This window comes from Vigna radiata, chromosome 10, assembly GCF_000741045.1.
Source record: "Vigna radiata var. radiata cultivar VC1973A chromosome 10, Vradiata_ver6, whole genome shotgun sequence".
NCBI classification, from domain to species: Eukaryota; Viridiplantae; Streptophyta; class Magnoliopsida; order Fabales; family Fabaceae; genus Vigna; species Vigna radiata.
This window is the reverse complement of record NC_028360.1, coordinates 4,094,182-4,115,703: the sequence shown is the minus strand read 5'-3', so window position 1 is coordinate 4,115,703 and position 21,522 is coordinate 4,094,182. Positions and strand designations below refer to the sequence as shown.

The window sequence follows — 21,522 nt, the reverse complement described above, 5'->3', positions numbered from 1 at the left end:
CCTTCTACTTCATTGTGCGCATATCAGTTAGGCTCCGCCCTCTGGTTTTTCCTCGCTGGGTTGGCTTGCACTCTTCAGGTATGGCTTCCTGCTTCATTCATCAATTGATTGCTACTGTAAGTGCTTTGGTTCTTCTTCATCTTGTATATTATGTCCATCATCTTGTTATGTATGTCACTCTGCTTCCCTTTCTCCCTTTCTTGTACCCTTTTTCCCTTTTTTTTCCCGCCTCAGTCATGGCAGCCGACAGCCTCGTCAACAATTACATGTATCTCCATCCCGGCGAGAACCCAACGGCTGCTCTTGTTTCGCCGGTTCTTGATGATACAAATTACCACTCTTGGAGTCGATCAATGTTGACTGCCCTTAGCGCCAAGAACAAGATCGAGTTCGTTCTTGGCAATATTCCTCCACCGTGCAAAGACAAGCCGGAGTATGCCGCTTGGATTCACGGAAACAACATGGTCGTCTCTTGGATCGTCCACTCGGTTTCCAACGTCCACTTGGTTTCCATCCCCATCAGACAAAGCATCATTTGGATGAGTAAAGTCGCGGAGATCTGGAACCACCTAAAGAATAGATTTTCTCAAGGAAGTCTCTCTCAGATTTCTAGCCTTCAACTGGACATTGCGGGCCTTCATCAAGGTGACCTTACCGTTTTGGAGTACTTCACTAAACTTCGCGTTCTTTGGGATGAGATCGAAAATTTCTGTCCCGAACCCCTTTGCACATGTAAACCCGAATGCAAATATGAAGTTCTAACTGTTGTGAAACAAAGGAAGCAAGAAGACCAAATCATGCAATTTTTACGGGGACTGAATGATCAATTTGCTAACGTCACCTCACACGTGCTTCTCCTTGATCCCATTCTGGACATCACTAGGGTTTTTTCCTTGGTGGCACAACAAGAAAGACAACTGTCTAGTGGAAATCTGATTGCTGCTGTAAAGAATCAGGACACTGGTACTACCATTGCTTGCGCTGCTTCCACCTCCTCCATCATTTGTAATTATTGTGAAAAGCATGGGCACAGTGAAGCTGTCTGCTACTGCAAGAACGAGTTCCCTAATCAAGACAAAGGATTGAAAAGTGCACCGACTGGTCGAAAGCATTGCACTCATTGCAACAGAAGCAGTCATACGATTGAGGTTTGCTATAAAAAGCACGGTTATCTCCCTAGACATAAGTTCTATAACAAGCAAGCCCAGATTCATCATACACCTGCTTCAGAAGATTTTGTGATTGTCAAAGATAATAATCCTGGCAGTGTTGATGATATACGGCTCACGTCTCAACAATTTCAAGTTTTGGCAGAGCTTTTCAAAAACCACAACTTAAATGGTGCTTCTGCTTCTGCTCAAATTCATCACATTGGTTCTGCTTCAGCAAACCAACCTTTTCTAGGTAATATCTGTCCCACTTTTACTTCCAAACACACTAAACATAATTGGATCCTTGATTCTGGAGCAATAGACCATATAAGTATTTCTCTACAAAATTTTTCTTCATATAAAAGAATCACCCATTCCTATTGCTTTAACTAATGGTGATATCGTTCGTTCTAAATATTCTGGAACCGTTATTTTTAAAAATAATATTCACCTCCTAAACGTCCTTTATGTTCCACAATTTTCCTTTAATCTTGTTTCTATATCTCAGTTGATTTCCTTTAATAACTATGAATTAACCTTTTCTTCTCATGGTTGTACTATACAGGACACTCAAACCAAAGAGAAGTTTTTTATAGCTAAACTCATTGGTGGCTTGTACACTTTAGACTCTTCCTTCCACATACTCACTTTTGTTGTTTAGTTTGCGAACAATATTGTAAACAAAACTAGCCTATGGCATCTTAGATTAGGACATCCCTCTGACATTAGATTGAATTCCTTGAAACTTAAATACCCTTTCATTGTTCATACTTCTACAGACGTTTGTGATGCTTGCCATCGTGCTAAACAAAGAAAGTTACCTTTTTCTGATAGTACTTCCAAAACTATGAAAATTTTTTATCTTATTCACATTGATATATGGGGTCCCTGCAACATTCTTTCTATGCGTGGTTTCAAATATTTTCTCACTGTTGTTGATGACTTTTCTCGTTACACCTGGTTAATACCTATGACTAACAAATTTGTTGTTAGAAAAATTATCACTGATTTTATCACAAACATAGAAAACCAATTTTCTACTACTATTAAAACAATACGTACCGATAATGGTATTGAGTTTGCTATGCACAATTTTTTCTCCATTAAAGGTATCAACCATCAAACGACTTGTAATGAAACCCCTCAACAAAATGGCATAGTTGAACGCAAACACCAACATTTGTTAAATGTCACTCGTTCTCTTTTGTTTCAAGCTAATTTGCCTACTCTTTTTTGGTGTTTTGCTGCTGAACATGCTACTCTTTTGATCGATTGCATGCCTACCCCATTACTTAATGATGATACTCCACATGAAATACTTTCTGGGAATCTGTATGATATTTCTGCTTTGCGTGTCTTTGGATGTTTATGCTATATTAGCACTTTGACTGCTCACAGGAAGAAACTTGATGCAAGGGCTATTCCTGGCATTTTCCTTGGCTTCCAAAAACACACCAAAGGTTATCGGTTCCTTAACTTACAAAACCATAAGATTGATATGTCTCGCAAAATATTATTTCATGAAAATTGCTTTCCTTATACTTCCATCAACAGTTCAGGTTCTACCTCTCTTTCTTTGCCTGCTCCTCATAATTATAGTCACAACCATGATGATATTATCTTTCCTAGTGCTAATGTTTATATGCCTTGTTCTACTGACCTTACTGTTGCTAGTGACATGGTCACCAGTGCCAATGACACCACAGCCATTTCCAATGCTGATGATACTCCCCCAACTAACAACTACAATCATGATATATCGAGTATAGATGAGCATGTTGACACTGTCAGGCGATCCACTAGGACCACACGTCCTCCTACATATCTTTCAGACTTTCACACTAATCACATCACTAGATATCCTATTACTAATTTTCTCTCTTATGACAAGTTATCCTTTTATTTCAGGCACACCATCCTCTCTATCTCGTTTATCACTGAACCTCGCACCTATAAGGAAGCCTCTAAAATACCTCAGTGGACTCAAGCTATGCAAGACGAACTCAACGCCTTAACTAACAACAACACCTGGACCATCACTGACCTTCCTCCCGGCAAAACTGATATAGGATGTCGTTGGATATACAAAGTGAAACACAAGTCTGACGGATCCATTGATCGTTTTAAAGCCCACCTTGTTGCTAAGGGATACACCCAACTTGAAAGATTAGATTACCTCGAGACCTTTGCCCCTGTTGCTAAATTAACTACTCTACGTATCCTTCTCGCCATTGCTGCCTCTCACCACTGGATTTTAAAGCAACTTGATGTCAACAATGCTTTTCTTCATGGTGACCTACATGAACAAGTTTACATGCAAATTCCTCCCGGCCTCAACCATCAAAACCCCAATCAGGTGTGTAAACTTCAACGATCTTTATATGGGCTCAAACAATCTGGACGACAATGGTATGATAAACTTTCCACCTTTCTTCTATCTAACAATTACACTAGATCTAATGTTGATCATTCCCTTTTCTTGAAACATGATACTTGCTACACCACTGCCATCTTGATCTATGTTGATGACATTGTCCTTGCGGGCAACAACGCCACTGAGATACAACAAATCACTACTTCTCTTGACAGCCTTTTTCACATCAAAAACTTAGGTGACCTCACTTACTTTCTCGGGTTGGAAGTTGCCAGAAACAGTTATGGAATCCACCTCTCTCAATGCAAGTACATCCTCGACCTACTTACTGAAGCTGGAATGCTCCATTCGCCCCTATGCTGACCCCTATGGCTCACTCTTCACGTCTTACTAGTCAAGGTGACCTCCTCAATGATGCAGATGCCTCATCCTACCGTAGACTCATTGGCCACCTCATCTACCTTACCAATACCAGACCTGATATCACTTTCTCCGTCAATAATCTTCGCCAATTTGTTTCTTCTCCTACCACCTCACATCAACAAGCTGCTCAACGCATTCTTCGATACCTCAAGGGAAGTCCCGGCAATGGCATCCTCCTCCAAAGCAACAACACCAATCAACTCAAAGCATACAGCGATTCTGACTGGGCAACATGTCCCGAATCCCAAAAATCTATCACTGGTTACTCCATTTATTACGACAACTCTATCATTTCTTGGAAATCCAAAAAGTAGCAAATTGTTTCCAGAAGCTCTTCTGAAGTTGAATATCGAGCTCTTGCTACTGTCACCTGTGAATTTCAGTGGTTGACCTACGTTCTTCATGACCTTCGTGTTATCACCACTCAACCTGCTATAGTCTACTGTGACAATCGCTCTGCCATCCAGATTACTTCTAATCAAGTCTTCCACGAATGCACCAAATATATTGAAATCAATTGTCACATTGTTCGGGACAAGATCAACACTGGCCTCCTCAAGCTGCTCCCCATCTCTACCACTGAACAAGCTGTCGACCTCTTCACTAAACCTCTTGCCCCTGCAGTTTTTAAGTATCTACATTCCAAGCTGGGAATGATAAACATTTACTCCCAACTTGAGGGGGATGATAACGTTAGCTATTGGGCTTTTAGGCTTGTGGCCCACTCCATCTTATTTTTTCCTTTTTATTTCTCTTGTACAGACTGTAAACACAGATTTCACTTTTCAATAATATTTTTGCATTCTAGATTCTTCTTTGTACATGCATTTGCTTTTCTCTGTGCCTTCTACTTCATTGTACGCATATCAGTTTGCCTCCGTCCTTTGGTTTTTCCTTGCTGGGTTGGCTTGCACTCTTCAGGTATGGCTTCCTGCTTCATTCATCAATTGATTGCTACTGTAAGTGCTTTGGTTCTTCTTCATCTTGTATATTCTGTCCATCATCTTGTTAGTTCTTGCTTTTAATCGAGAATGTACTTTTGTTGATAGTTAAAATGCCAACAAATCAATTGAGAATTTACATTGATTAATTTGAATATCTAAGACGTTAGTTAATTGAATGATAATCTTTAGATAACCATTGATAAATCCTATTTTGAAAAGACACTAAAATTAACATATTTTCATTACCATTGTTTTTTATCTTTTAAATCTTTTTTATAAATTTATTTCTTTCTATCTTTGGTTATTTTATCTAATCTTTTATTTATCTTTATCTTATTTATTATTTTTATTTTACTAACCCTTTTGTATAATTTTTATAACAACTAATTTGTTAAGAATCAATTCTATATTCGTTGGGAGACGATTTAGGATTAAATTTACCCCTTTTATTTTGTTGACTACTATCTTAGCAATACTAAAGTTGTTAGTAGCGTTAATTTGATCGTGTCAATGACAACATATCAATATACATCCAAAAATAGCTTCCCATAAGAGTTTAATGTTATATGTCGTCTACTATAAAATAGTGTTATACATCGTCTAACCCTTCTTGAATGATTGTTTATTCGCTTTTAGGTAGCATTAAAAGTCAACAAACTCAGTTCCCCACTAATGTAGGCTAGTAGTGGTAACCAAGGTAGGAATCCTAGAACTGAGTGCATGTTAAGTTCATAAAGTGTATAGTTAATCCCTATCTATGAAATTAAAGATGTAATGTCCCAAATTCAAGGTGTCACGGATTATTACAAAAATCGAATATTTAAAATCTTTTCTCATAACGCAGAAATATATTTTTCAAAAACCTTAATGTTTTAAACTTGTGGAAACAAATCAAATTTGCATAATTTCAAAAGCAAGATTCAATTTACAACATAATATGTAATGGTGATTAAAGAGAGGTCACAAACCATGAACAAACAAAAGAAAGTATAATCCTAAAACTCAAGAGATGCTTCATCAACACAACTAGGAATGACAATAGTTTGGGTTGAGTACGGAGGTGCCTACTCGTAACCCAATCCGTCGGAATTTTACCCATAACCCGATTTGCTACCCGTTGAGTACCCATTTAGAAAATACCTGCGGATATTTTATAACTCGCGAATACTCGCAAAAAATAAAAAAAAATATATTTTATACATTTTAAAATAAAATTTAAATAAAATTACAAAAAAATATATATAATATAATATAAATTAAATTAAATATAAATTAAAATTTAATTTTAATTAAATTTAACCTAATGAAATATAATTTTATTCTATTTTTAATTAAATTTAATTAAAAATATATATAAATTAATTTTTTTTTTTTTTATGAGTAACGGATACTCACAGATCGGATAATATACTACCCGTACCCGACCCATTTAGAAACGGATATTAAAATACCTACTACTCGTTTCTTGCAAGTAGTTACTACCCGCCACAGGTTTTACCTGTGTCTACAGATTTTTTTTCCATCCGTAAAGACAATCAAACTGTTATACTATTTAAATATAGTAAAAATTACGTATGATATTAATCTCTCTTGTATTGAATAAATACATAAAATCCTCTCTTTATAATAAAAAAATATAGACTAAACTCAAACTACAAATAAAAAATAATAACAAACTAACTAATAAAAAATAAAAATAATAATATAATAAAATACATGAATAAATATTTTTAATTGCGAATTCTTATTGGGTCATTTTCAATTATGGCAAGACCATATATTCTCTGGTGCTGTCCCAATTTTCTTACCACAATCACAATCACCCTTTTCTTTCATCCAAGTGAGTCTACAGACAATGATGTTGCAACGTGATTGTGTAGTAGAATCACATTGATGTTTTTGTAATACAAATGCAAAATAAAATGTGTAGACCTTACAAAAATTATAAATGTTAAAACTTGTATATTCCCTCCCATGCTGAGACAAACAGCAGAAAAATGTCATCCAGGTATCTTCCAGTTACCAAAGAGTGGTCTCTGTTCTGTTCCTAGGCTGATTGGAGTATCTTCTTATAATCTTGGAAGGTGCCATGGAACGGTGTCACTCTTCCTTCGGATACAACCCATAGCTCCTCCACGCTTCCCGAGATAAGGTGTTCGTCGTGACTCACCTGCCAGACACAAACGTATGATATGATTGTTTGTAACCACTCAAATCGAATACTAATATTAAAAAAATGAGGTGTCAGAGAGTTTGTCATACCATTAGAATGCCTCCTTGGAACAGGACAAGACCTTGGATAAGCGCCTCAACAGCATCCAAATCCTACACCATGTTATTACGTTCTCAGTCATTTTTGGATTTAGGGTCGCTTAATTCACAATATACTACACAAGCTGCAATGTAACATCGTTGCACTTGTTTATCAAACAAGACATTAAAGTTTCTTCTTATGCGTTATGTGTTCATTGAACCCTAATGTTATATTCCAAGAAATCCTCTTGAAAATTGAAATTGCCAATCTACATCCAATTTATTTTGCAAAACGTCTCGTCCAAACAAATAGTGTCACTAGTTTAACTGGCCCCATAAAAGAAGATAACAAATAAAAATGCCCAGTAATTTTCCTGTTCAGGGATTTCGATCTTATTACTATAGCTGTTGCACGGCGATGCCATTGTAGGAAATGAAGACACAAATTACAACGTAAGATTCAGTGCAGGAAATGTAAGCTGTTTCGGACAGGGCAATAGGTCCGTCGTTTTTGTTATGTTAGGATTGAGATGATTCCCTAAAAAAACATAGGATCTACAGCTATTTTCTCCTTCACTCAAGTTGCTTGCATACCATTATAAAAGCGAAAATAAGCACCACCATGATGGAAAACAAAAACAATGAATCATTAGACACGTGTACTTTCCCTTCAACAAATAAGACAGTAAACAACAAACAGCCCACCAAGGAGCAACAAACAATGACGGAGAGACACAGCAGCATACCAGATGATTGGAAGGCTCATCAAGCAATATTATGTGTGGCTTCTTAAAAGTTATCTTTGCAAAGGCAACCCTGCTTTTCTGACCACCTAGTAAAGCATTTGGAGAAGTCAAAAAATATAATTCACACTAGATTGGAACTCAACACCCACGAGTGTTGTAACATATATTATTGCTGATCTAAAAGATAATTAATGAATCGTTTATGAATTATGATGTCTACATGAACTGTGAGAAAAAGTACCAGACAAAGTATACATTGGCTGCAGTGCAAGATTTCCAGTTACACCAAAAGAACCTAAGTGAGCTCTAAGCTTCTGTTCTGGAACTCCCTGCAGAAATTTTCAAAAAAGGAAAAAATTAATAATCAAATTACAAGTACAGCTACTAAACAAGTTTTTACAAAATCACCGAGTTACATGCCTAGCACCCAATATATATAGACCTGATCAGTTCCCCTTCCTCTCTTTCAAAAAACAAATTCACAAAAACTATATCATGAAAAGAGGAAACAATTATTAGTTTTCACATGCACAAAAAGAACTTTATCTGTTATACTGATCATCCTTACATTCTTCCCTATAGTTTCCCCAAACAAAAAAAAAAAGCTCCAGGTGTTTGGTTTAGGCCACTCTCCTCGCTCACATTGAACCCAAAACAAGTAAACATGCTCCTCACCCTACTTGGTATGTAGCTATGAAAGCAGAATATGATGCCCTGCTGCACAATGGAACTTGGTCCCTAGTCCCCTTACCACCACCCAACAGGACTTCCTTTGTCTTGGGTTACTTATCTGTTATGGAAAACGATTGCTAGCAAACTCCAGTAATAAACTTGTTGATTTTGGAAGCCAAGTCAGATTGTTTATTAAGCATCTGTTTGCAAAAGATTATGTTAAGGAAGCCTTGAGGCAGTCGCATGGGAAATTGTCGCAACGATTAAGGACCAACTTTAGATTACAACCTTGAAGACAAAGTTGTTTTACAACAGCGAGTAATGAAAGGATATGTAATGTATTAGACAGTTTGTAGATAGTTTGGCAAAAGTAAAACATAGAAGTTAGTATGAAGTGGTTAGGGGATAGTTATGAGGAGTTTAAACAGCAGTTAGGGGAAGTTTTAACTAGTAGTTAGGCAGCTTTTGTCTTTTAAGGAGGAGGGATGTTCTAGTTCTGGTTGTTGGGTGTTTTATTTCTGAACAGGGACCATCCTGTGTAGAAGGGAATGTTTTCCCTTGGATGTTGTTGAATGTTTTCTGTATTTTTCATTCAATAAACTGCTGCCTCACTGAGGTTTCTTGTCTGTTTGTGATTGTTTATTTTGAGATAGAATTTAGGTTTCTTGTCACCAAGAAACCTAACATCCTTCCTGAATAGCACTGTTGAGAAAGAAGTTTACAAGACTCAACCTCAAGGGTTTGTGGTTTGAGAAACCTCTCGTCTGCAAGTCAAACAAAGCCAGCCATCTGTGGATAGATTGGACCCGATCCATGTTTTATTCTAACACATGAATTTATTTATAAATGGATTGGATGGAAAATAGATAAATAGATTGAGTTGTCACCCTCAATTAGAATATGATGGGAACATCAATTATCCTGCACTTCATTTAGTCAGTGATTAGAAGGATGGGAACCCCAGTAAGGCATTTAAATTAATATTAACTCCCACAAAATATTCAGAAAACAGGTAATTGTCACTGAATACAAGGAACTCACAGGATAGCACCGCATCATATACAGTAGAGGATTTGAGGATAAGTCCAGACCATCAACATGGTGCTGACTGAACACTGCTATACGAACCTGTAACAGTAAAGATATGTAATTAATGATCCAAAATAATATTGAAATAAGAGAAGACATCACTACGGATAGATGAGCTGCCATTCTGATAATTTCAAGTTCCTGAGCATCACGTAGTAACTTGTAAAGTGCATTACCATTTTCAAATCATTCATAAACTAGTTTTGACATTCACAACTGATTTAAACCATAAACTACTGAGACTTCAGTTGTTAACAGTATCATGGATAAAAAAAATAGCCAATAAGTCAAATAATAGTGGAAGTGAGACAAAAAGAAGTAACTTTTATTTTTGAAATTGTAGGATTGTTTTCTCAATGTACTATAGTTACCTTAGCAGAACGGAAGACGGTCCCAGAACTGGGCTGAAGTTCCCCAGCAATTAACTTAAGTATAGTTGATTTGCCAATACCATTTGGTCCAACCACTGCAAACATTGAGGATATAAATTTCAAGACCAAACCAATATGGCAGTGCCATGTCATTATATTAACAATCTCTCCTCCGTCCCCCACCCCCAGAAGATACAACACAGGAATGAATGACATATCCACCACATACAGCCATGACTCATGCTGAGCAATCATGCATACTATATGATGCCAATATAAATTGAACAAAATTATCTATATTACGGCAAGGCTTTCAAAAGGCATGAGAGAACTCATTCCAGGAACTACAATAAACATGATTCTTACTTGCAATACGGCTGTCAAGATCAATCCCAAAGTTCAAATTCTTAAAAAGAATGGGGCCCCCGGGATAACCAAATGATGCATCACTGCACACGTAATGAAAATTTTCCATTTAGCTCACTGAGAAGGCCTAAATGCTGTACGTGACACTATATTTTGGTATTCACTGGTTCGTATAAATCAATATTCTCCATAGAGAGTACAAGGGATACCTGAAACTTATAATCGGTGGACCAGGTCTATCATCTGGAGTGGGGAACTCAAATTTGTAGCTACATCCCACCAGAAAAAAAAAAAGGTATATACAGTTAAAAACTTCAACAAAGCTAAACAGAGAAACACAATAAAAGAAATAAGTTCTTACTCAGGATCATTAACAATCTCATCCACATGGCCCATTCGCTCCAAAGCCTGAAATATATTTTCCAGGAAAAAAGGGGTTGATGATATGGAAATATCGGATTTAATTATTTAAACTGAAACTTTAAATAACAAGTACCTTGATTCTAGATTGAACGAGTGATGCCCTCTTTGCATTATAACGGAACTTGTCAATAAAGGTCTGAAAGAAAAGCAAAACATCAAATATCAGATGTCAAATAGAATCTTGAGTAAAATGCTACAGAGGCACAAGTTCTGAAATTGCAAACAGCAATATTTTGAAGGAATCAAATGGAAAATGACGCTGGACAGACTATGTTAGGTTCCTAGGTTGGGAACCTAATTCGATAACTCTCTTCCTCTCCAAAAGACACACAGAAGATAGGGAAATCGGTATTATATTCACAGTATAGTGTTTATACAGCAAAGAATACAGAGGCTTAACCTTCTACTCAGGTATGAACCTGTCAATTAACAAATCAATCAACTCTCCTTTTTCAATCTAGAAGGCCTCTATTTATACATCCTCCCCCACCCAATCCTAATTGTCCTAGGCATTTAAACTGTTACAGTTATTTACACTTCTTATTCCTATCAGACTACGCACATATGATAGTCTGCCTGCTTTTTCAAATGTTTAATTAAAACTGTCAAAAAATTTGTTAAAATTAGATAAGTTTTTTCAAAAGGAAAAAAGTTTTTTCATAGAAGCTGGAAAGCATAGCATCAGAAAAAAAAAAAAAAAAAAAAAAAAAAAAAAAAAAAAAAAAAAAAAAACTCAATAAAAAACAGCATAGTCAAAGAGCTTCTTTTCAAAGTTTATCCCAGCACACCGGAATAATTAGAAGCAATGTCAAGAACTAATTAAGGAGCATGTATTTGTTTAATAAGGATTCAATCAATATAACTAACACTAACCCATCTAATGACACTAATATAGAAAGAGAGAGCATGTGTGCAGACTTTCCAAACACAATTCATCCCAAACTATAGTTGTTTAGTTTCGCTTGTCAAGACAATTGATAGGTACCCAGACTTTACAAGACAACTCCAAGAGAGATTCTTGGATGTTTATTAAGAAACCAAACAGCACTGTTCTACCAATGTGGTGAGAACAGGAACAACCATGTACAATTTTCAAGGTCTTTCGAGAGCACGGGTCTCTTCTAACTTTTCCCTTTACAAAATACTCCAAAAACTGCCACCTCACCTCCTAATAAGACTATATATGATAGAACTCTCAAGGTGTATGTTAGAAAAAACGGTCAAAATAGAGGTTAAGAGGCAGTTAACAGGGGTTAGACAGTTAACTGGGGGTTGGAGGTGGTTACAACGCCTAATAAGGGTTATCTTTTAAGGGGGGAAACGGACATCAGGTTGGTTGTGGATTAATTTGTTCGGGAACGGGTTCTAACCTGTGTAGAAGGGATTTTCTTCCCTTAGAAGTAGTTGGACGTTTTCTGTATTTTCCTTTTCTAATTAAATTATCATCTTTTGAAGTTGAAGTAAGATTTGTGTGCATTTTCCTTAATCCAAAATAGTAATTTGGTTTCTTGTCACCAAGAAAACTAACAATATATAATAGTCTGTTACAGTTATGTAATTACAACTGTACTAACTACCTTCTTTTTTCCTTCTTTTGCAAACTGTATCAAAGCTATCAATATCCCCTCCAAGAAGATTCACCTTGTCTTCAACGTGAAAGTCTAGAAATTCTTTATAAATGCAGAACTTCTAAGTCACCTTGACTGGTCTTTCTAGTATCTAGCAGTTGTTCTAGATATACTTCTAGAATAGAGTCTTGAGTGGAGGATGGCATGGGCTGGGTAGATATGGCTGGCTGCCCTCCCTGGTGAGTAGTGATGGTACTTATTATGTCTGGGGTCTCCCCTTTATTGTAACAGATTAGTGTGCATTTTCCTTAATCCGAAATAGTAATTTGGTTTCTTGTCACCAAGAAATCTAAAAATATATAATAGTCTGTTACAGTTATGTCTGGGGTCTCCCCTTTTGCTGTAACTCTGATTTTTTCCTCAACCATCTGAACCTTCATCATCAACTCAGGAAGATTTTTGGGTTCATACAACTTAACCTCAGCCTTGATATCCTCCTTTAACCCTTTCAAAAAAATGCCTACCAAATAATCCTGTTGAATCCCCTTCAAGAACCCAGCATATTGTTCAAACTGTTCAATGTAATCTTCCACTAAACCCGTTTTTCACAAGCCAATTAGAATTTTAAAGGGCTTTTGCAGCATTGTTGGTTGAAACCTGCAGACAACAGCCACCTTGAATGCCTCCCACGTAGGATTTGGATTATAGGTTTTCCACCATTGAAACCAATTCAAGGCTTTCCCTTCCAAAGCAACCATGACAGCCTGCATTCTTTCCTCCTCACCGAATTCCTTTAATCAAAAACACCTTTCCAATCTGTTAGTCCACCCATAGGCCTCCTCTCCTGCAAAGACAGGGATGTCCAATTTTCTCAATTTTGAGGACACTACCGAATTTTTCTCTTCATTCTCTCTGCTACCCTCATCGCTTCCATTTACGACCGAATCCTCATCAGGCTATTTCGTTGTTGAAGACAGTTTCTCCACCACCACTGTAAGCCCCCAAATCATCTCTTCGAGACGTTGGAACCTCCTATGTTATCCTATTCTTGCACCATTTTTTCAAGTCCATCCAATCTTGATTCCATTCTTGTATTCACCATTCCCCCAACAGCTACCACAAGACCAGAAAAGAGGCTCTGAATACCAATTGATAGGTACCCAGACTTTACAAGAGAACTCCAAGACAGATTCTTGGATGTTTATTAAGAAACCAAACAACACTGTTCTACCAATGTGGTAAGAACAGGAACAACCATGTACAATTTTCAAGGTCTTTCGAGAGGACCTGTTTCTCCTAACTTTTCCCTTTACAAAATACTCCAAAACTGTCTCCTCACCTCCTAAAGACTATTTATAATAGTCTGTTACAGTTATGTAATTACAATAGTACTAACTACCTTCTTTTTTCCTTCTTTTGTAAACTGTATCAAACCTATCAACAAGTTTCTGGCTACAAATGATCTTTTGGAACTTAGTGCCCTCAAATTTATATCTGATCTTGAAATGGCAGCTATCAAAATCCTATTCCTTGACCTCAGGGTTTTTTAACGGGATGTTATCGTTAACAATTCTTCTATAAATTAATGGAGAATCAGAAATAGGTTTTTACAAGATAAGCCAATAATGTTGTGTACATATGTTGGTTACATAGATGTTAATCAGGCAGCACTATCTTCAAATCTTGTTTGTCATAAAACAATCATGTATACTGATGTTGATTGCCAAATTGATGGGGACTTGGGATAAAATTCAGCCTAGATAGATCACAACAGCAGTTGTGAACTCCAGTAACCAACTTGTTCCGTTATCAGTATGGCTCCTATAGGCCCCCATGTCATTTATGCATGTAATAGACTTGGCACATATGATGTGTTGTAAACTGTTAATATTCATAAGATTTCATCTGGCTTATGACCCTCTGCCACTCAACCTGTTCAGCCAATCTCTTGCTGTTTTCCTATTCTGGACATGGTGATATGTTGTGCCGCTTTTGCTGTTTTCGACCATGTGGTCAATTTTGATTTCAGGTGTTTTTTCTTTAATTTTATGCATATATATATATATATATGTGTGTGTGTGTGTGTGTGTGTGTGTGTGTGTGTGTGTGTGTGTGTGTGTGTGTGTGTGTGTGTATAATGCAATATAAATCTACTTAAGGGTCTACTTAAGGGTCAAAGTAGCATTCATACCCAAGATTATCAGATTCGAGAGTCTAGGTAGACTCATGGTGGTGTCGTAGACTCAACTTGTGGACCTGACTTGTTGACTTTTAAGAGTCTACTTCATATGAAAAATAGATATAATACCATGCTAATTCAACATTTCAACACCATAATTAATCAAAATAGTAGACAAGAATCCCATAACACCACAATGCCTCTCTATTGACTACAATATATTGCCTACTATTAGTTAAAGGATATGGGCATCCCCAGAAAAGCCACCAAGGCCAGCCAGCCAGAGATAGGTGACTCTGGTGGAGATGAGGCGCCAAAAAAGAAACTAGAGAGGCGGTTGTTGTTGACGAATAGGGAAGGGGGGAAGAATAACATGGACTAAATGGGGCATTAAGAATTTTAGGCAATCTGAAAAGGGATATAGGTCCATTTTAGCTTTTATAAACCCTCAAAACAATGCAGTTGAGGGAAAAGAGGGAAATTGACCCATTTATCTGTTGCGTTGTGACACTATTGTGCCAATTCAGCCTGTTTTTTAGGCCCCCAAAAGGAACTTGGCCACAAGAGCCACAATGTGTTTCCATGATTCCAGATCTTTGGCAGCCACAGATCTTTGTCTGCCAAAAGATCTCCATTCCCGCCACTATGATAGGGAATGAGAAAAGCCTCTCTTCCAATGGCTTCCCCTTCACAAAGAGCAAATGTTCAGTTTACAAATGACAGTTTATCCCCTCCATCATACTATCCAACCCTATTTAATATCTAAGAAATTCACACACAGCAAGCTAATATTAGAAAATACATTGAGAAAGCATATATCATGCAATCAATGTACTCACAACTTAGTTTACCACCCATGTCCTAAACCCCACTTGGCGGCATAACGTGTAGCTCTTGAATAGATTCACAAATTAAGGATTCATATAAACAACCCAATACTAGTATAACAAAGCATCAGCCGGAACAAAATAAACTATCAACACTGAGAAGAATAACTTTAACAGTGAAAAATAATACCTGCATATGAGATCTTGCGCGCTCATTTGCCTCCAATGCTTTCTGCTGGTTTTTAATTTGTTCTTCTCGGGTCCTCTCAAAAGTATCATAATTTCCTTTATAAGTAGTCAACTTTTGGTTTTGCAAGTGAACTATATCAGTAACCACCTGGGAAGGCAGTTAACAAGTTAAAAACTATACTAGTAACACATTTAGAGAAAGCACTAAAGCAACACAATATCTGACCAAATCAAGATAAGCTGATATGTTACCGTGTTTAAAAATTCTCTCGCATGTGAAACAACAATAAATGTTTTTGGCCATTTAACCAAGTATGACTCAAGCCATAAGACAGCATGAAGATCAAGATGATTCTGCAATAAAAAAAAATTCATAAATTCTATAAACCAAGGCATCCATGAATCACAGAAGAAACTTGGAATGATGAGTCACCGTAGGCTCGTCAAGAAGCAATATATCAGGCTCTATAAACAGTGCACGAGCAAGAGCTATGCGCATTCGCCATCCTCCTGAAAATGTTTTTGTTGCCTTCTTCTGCATCTCAGGAGAGAAACTCAAACCCTGAAATTGCCCTTTGTAAGACAATGATTTTGGAAAGTGTTTCTGCTTCATAAATATTTACTACAAATTTTAAGTAACCAACAACAGGAGAGTGCTTAATGTTAAAGTAGAGAAATTCTTCTACTAGCATGTTTGAGACCCTCATCTAAAAACATATTAGAGTACTGCCTTTGTATTTCATACCATTACCTGAATGATCTCCTTAGAGAACTGATTATGCAATAAATAGGGAAAACCGAAAGACACATTAACATAAGAATAAGCTACAAGCCTACAATTCAAAACTTCAACAAGATTCAAGTGGCTAATAAGAGAATAAGACTTTCCAACAAGTGACTCTAAAAAATTATGATACAAATCAACAATGAACTCACAGCTAATATAGATGCTGCTCGTGCCTCTGCAGAATCAGCATCAATGTGTTCAAGCCTCTTATATATTTCCTCAAGCCTCTGTGAAATGCTATCCCTGCCAACCATTCCATTTGAGTCACCCTTTTCAATTTTGTCCTCAAATTCCCTCTGTCAAACAACACAACATCCTCAGTTATCCCAGATTCAAGACCATATACAAACTGCTAGCAAAGCAGAACACAATCAATTCTTCACCTGTTGGGCAACTAACTGAGCTTCTTCTTCAATAAGCTGAGTCCTCTCAATGTCAGAGTTAAGGACACACTGCAAGGCTGTGGTATCATCACCTGTCACCTCTTGCTCCACGTGCAATATTTGACAATTCCTTGGAACACCATCGATCGCATGCATAGCCATGTGTCTAAGAAAAGTGGTTTTTCCTGTCCCGTTCCTTCCTACCAAACCATAATGCCTTCCAAACGAAAGTGTGACACAACCATCCACAATTAGATCCCGCCCACCAACAGAGATATTGAAATTCTCCATGTGAATGTCCTTCACGTTTGGCCCCCCAGCGCTCTCATGCCTCACACACACCACCGGCATACCTGCCCGTGCCGCCTCCATCTCCGCCAAGTGCATTTGGTATTGTGCCTGCTCGTATCCTTCTATAGTCAAATGAACTCAACCACAAGCTCTAACAGTGACAATAATAACAATAACAAAGTAATGTTACACTATCATCCAATTACAACCATTCACCATGAAAGGCATTATATATGAGACGTGTATTGATTTTTAAAATAATTATCTAAAAGACATTTAGCTTCTAATTGACACGTTCTGAACAGTTGACATTTTAAAACTGCTTAATATTTTTTAACCATGTTAATTGTACAGAGTATTCATCAGCTTTACTAATGACTAATCTCTATCAGGAAACTAGGCTGACCACCTCCAGTCAGGTCTCCTCTCTCAACATTGTCTTTCCATACACAAGGCCAGATACCCAGACATTGCTTAAGGGGACCGAGTGCAATACCACTCGGACCAACAACACTTTGCCGTAAAATTGCTTAATCTAACAATCCATAACTCTAATAATAATAATAAAATCAAGATTTGGTTTCCACCACATCTAGGGTTTTGGAGTCTCCACAACCATAGTTGTGGTTGCATTAACCGCATTTGTCCACAGTTTCTCACTACATCAAAATCGTTATAAAACCATGACTGTAATTTAACCCCTTGATGATGAAAACAACAATAAGCAGAGGAATTGGGGAAACACCTCTCGCTGACGTTCCTCCTTGCGTTTCCTTCTCTCGAGCTTTAGACGGTCACGTTCCGATAACAGAGGGCCGTCGACGGGCTCGGGCTTCTTCTTGGGAGCTTGGACGTCGTCCAAACCTTCATTCATTCGAAACGGCGCCGCAAGGCTCCGCACGGCGGGCTTCGCCTTCACCAAACCGTGCTTCCCGAACTTGTCGCACAACGTGCTGCACACCTGCATTTTGATTGAAACAGAAGAAGGAGAATGGTTAGGTTAGTGCTAACAAGTTTAGGTTTTGCGAAAAAGGGAAAAGGAGTGCGACTGACAGAGCGGCACTCGGAGAAATCGTCAACGCAGCCGGCGGCAACGAGGAGCTCGCCGAGGGCTTCGAATGCGCCTTCACCGTCGAGGCCAAAGTCAAAGTCATCGTCTGCAAGGACGTTGACGATGTAATCGACAATTGGTTGGTCTACGTCGACGACTCTTTGTCCCAAAACGTCGTGCACCACTGATCTCGCCACCTCCGTCATCTTTCGCCACCACTGCGCTTCTGCTTTCTTTCGCTCTGCGATGAGCTGCTGCTTTTGGCTTTTAGGGGTGAAAATGGAACTGGAATAAGATTTTGGAATAAACCAAACTCTCTCTCTTTCTCTCTCTCCTTCGATGTTCAGGGGCGGCAATTCCCTCCTTTCTTACCTTCTTTAGCTTTCAATTCGACTCGTTTTCACTTTTCTAATTCTCTTTCAAATGCTTCTCGTCGTCAGGGTTTCTCAATTCTCAAATCTACTTCCCTAGAGTAACTTGTCTTTGTGTGATTAATTAATTTAGTAGTAAAATTTAATTGCATTGCTTTTTAATTAAACAAATTTTTTAATATTTATTGAACTTATTAGATATAAAAGTGTTCAGTCATTTAAAATCTTGTTTACTTAAATGGATCTGAATTATGTTCACTTGTTCCTTTAATAAGTCCAATAAGTCTTAGGGCTTGAGGGAGAGTAATTAAGTGGATTTAAGATATTCAAATCCTCTAAATTACTCTTCTTCAAATCCACTCAAGTGAACAAGGTCTTAAATGGCTGAACATTACTTTTATATCCAATAAGTCCAATAAGTCTGAAAAAAAGTTGGTTCAATTAAAAAATAAGATCATTTTCACGATTGACTCCAAAAGTTTATCCAAACTCCCCACTTATTTGATCTTTGCTCCCAGGTATGTTTCTGCTTAAGCGGTGTCGCTGAGCGTCCAGGCGATTAAAGGGAAACCGCTGAGCGGTCAATTTAGGCATTGAGCGATGCAATGCTGGGCTTGAGCTTAAAATTATGTTATTTTTATGTGCTATAAATAGACCCAGTGCGACCCTCAGAGTAATCTTTTGGCAAGCAAAGACATCCAGAGCAGTTCTACACTCCTTGGAGGCGATTTCTTGGATGTTTAGGCTCCAATTCATCAAATCCAGGGTTTACTCTTCCATTCTTTCATTTAATTCCATCTAGTTTCACCATGTCTATGATGAACTAAAACCTTTGTTGTTAGGGAACAATGTAATCTTTTGAAATTCTTATTTTATTCATATGCTTATATTATCAATTGTTGGGTTTCTTATCTATGCTTAATGTTTTTATCGTTTAACTCATTCGGTAAGAAGATATTTTCCTTTGTCGATACGGGAACGTACGGGGAAGTCATGAACTGATAGAGAATTCCTTGATTAAGCAATACTGCCTAGAGATAGGGGTAGGACGATCAATTGTATTTTGCTTCTGCATTTTAATGCATTATTAATTACTCAGGGAGACTAGAGATAGTAAACTAATAATTAATAGTAGGCTCTTTTCACCAAGGAATTGAGTTTAGGGTAGGCCAAGAAAGTTTGCATGACAATTAGATAATAAAGCGAATTAAATAAGAAAAGTAGATATAAGAGGGTGGATAAGATGAAATTGTAAACCCCAACAACTCCATTCATTCATATCTTTTCTTTGCCAATTGATTCACTTGCATTTGCATGTTTATTTTCGTTTTGCATTCACACTACAAAATTATTTCTTTCTCAAGTCTTATAAAATCAATTTACATGAAAGATAAGGCCTAAGAGTCCTTTGGGAGAACGATACTCGAACTTACCGTTTATATATTACTTGATAACGATCAGGTACACTTGCCAGGGGATTAACAGGAGTGTTCCCATAAATCCTAGTCGTCCTCCAGGCTCTCCTCTGAGTGAAATCATGCCTCTAAAACAACCAAAGACCCAAAACCCTTCGCAATTTAGGTTTAAACAGAATAGATCTGCAACAAACCCTTAACCGCCAACGCTCAACGCCCTAAGTGGGGCAACCAGGCATCTTGCGATGCATTGAAGCTGACGCTCAGTGCCTTGGAAGAGGCAACCAGACAAGTTTACGCGAAGCATGACGCTCAGTGCCCCTACTAAGGGGCCTTCAGCCTGACTAGCTGGCACTCAGGGCCCTTGACCCAGGGCCCTCAGCTTGACTTTTCTGCACTGTATATTTTTTTTTTCTTTTTCTGGAGATATGCTTGCTTCTGATGGTTGGTTCAGCTCTAAACATTGTTGGAGATTCTTCCAAGCACATTATTAGCTACAAAATAAAGGGATTATAGATGAAATTACATCATAATAGCCTAAAACGTAATTATGCATAAAACTAAGATAAAAGAGAGGATTAAGCAAGTTATGAGCTCGAAAAGAGTTGATTTAGCATCAAAATTGCATCACAGGTAAAAGTAAAGTCAATTATTATCACAACCCTAAACTTGAAACTTTGCTTGTCCTCAAGCAAAAGTACTTTACCTAGAAAGCAATTCAAATCCAATGGTCTAATGACTTAAGAATAATTTCAATCAAAATAAACAAAATCAATCATGCGTGCTCATCTTATAAATCACATTTGATATATAATCTAGTTTCAACAAGCTAAACATCAATCATGATGCTCACAATTCAAAATCACAAGATAGATGTAAATGATAAATCAACAAACATGGCAAGTTGTTTTCATTGAATGTATGGAACCAGTCCTCACCAAAGAAAATGTTTCACTCAAGCATAATGATGTATAAGGATGTGTGTCTAACTCTAAACACTAGTACAAAAATCGCGTACAACGTCGAATATTTTGGGCTTTTAACGGCGAATTCGCGAAAGACGTCATATCAGGAGACGTTAAATTGATGTCGAATTTTAAAAAATTCAACATTAAATTGAAGTCGAATTTTGTCAATATACAACGTAACTTAAAGTCGAATTTTGTCAATATTCGACGCTAATCAATTTTTTTTAATTTTTTTTAATTACTTGTGATCCTTTTTTACAACTCTACAAGATCTTAAAAGCAGAAAAATAACAAATTTCAGTTTTTAGTATTTTATAAAGCATGAACTATGATCAACAACAAACAATAATAACCAACAACAAACGAGTTCAATCAAACAACAACAAATAAGTTGAACCAAACAACAACCATAAACAAGTTCAACAAAAAAACAACAAATAAGTTCTTCAAAACGAAAATGAAAACTAACCTTCAAAAGGTGGGTTCATCAGAATAAAGTGTCGTCATCCGTGAGAGAGAAAGCAAAATGCGTCTATGAAGGACAAGAGCACGAAAATAATCGGTCAAAACAAATGGAAATCACACATAAAGTAGTTAATTGACATGCATTTGTATCAAATGAAAGAAAGATTACCTATGATGCTCGACAAACTTCGTTTGAGAAGAGAAAAGAGTCTTGTG

At 37.2% G+C, this 21,522-nt stretch overlaps 1 protein-coding gene across 1 annotated transcript; it reads right to left on the bottom strand.

Annotated features, from left to right (window-relative positions):
* Positions 1-6,597: 6,597 nt before the first annotated feature.
* LOC106775963 (ABC transporter F family member 3) lies at positions 6,598-18,535 on the bottom strand. Its single transcript, XM_014663226.2, has 17 exons — positions 18,090-18,535; positions 17,782-17,997; positions 16,746-17,144; positions 16,512-16,658; positions 16,009-16,137; positions 15,828-15,929; positions 15,577-15,723; positions 10,886-10,948; positions 10,751-10,797; positions 10,599-10,658; positions 10,390-10,472; positions 10,024-10,118; positions 9,605-9,691; positions 8,133-8,220; positions 7,892-7,977; positions 7,155-7,217; positions 6,598-7,062 (listed from the first exon to the last, which is right to left on the bottom strand). The coding sequence occupies exons 1-17, from the start codon at positions 18,291-18,293 to the stop codon at positions 6,940-6,942; spliced, it is 2,139 nt and encodes a 712-aa protein (XP_014518712.1). The 5' UTR covers positions 18,294-18,535; the 3' UTR covers positions 6,598-6,939.
* Positions 18,536-21,522: the final 2,987 nt, after the last annotated feature.

Bases quoted from the DNA above. Each gene is read 5' to 3' on its own strand.
- LOC106775963 (XM_014663226.2), bottom strand. From the start codon at position 18,293: ATGACGGAGGTGGCGAGATCAGTGGTGCACGACGTTTTGGGACAAAGA. The intron at 17,145-17,781 runs GTGTTTCCCCAA...GGATACGAGCAG, and splicing joins AGGAGGAACGTCAGCGAGAG to GCACAATACCAAATGCACTT. The intron at 10,949-15,576 runs GTATTATTTTTC...CTTTTCTTTCAG, and splicing joins GCGCAAGATCTCATATGCAG to ACCTTTATTGACAAGTTCCG.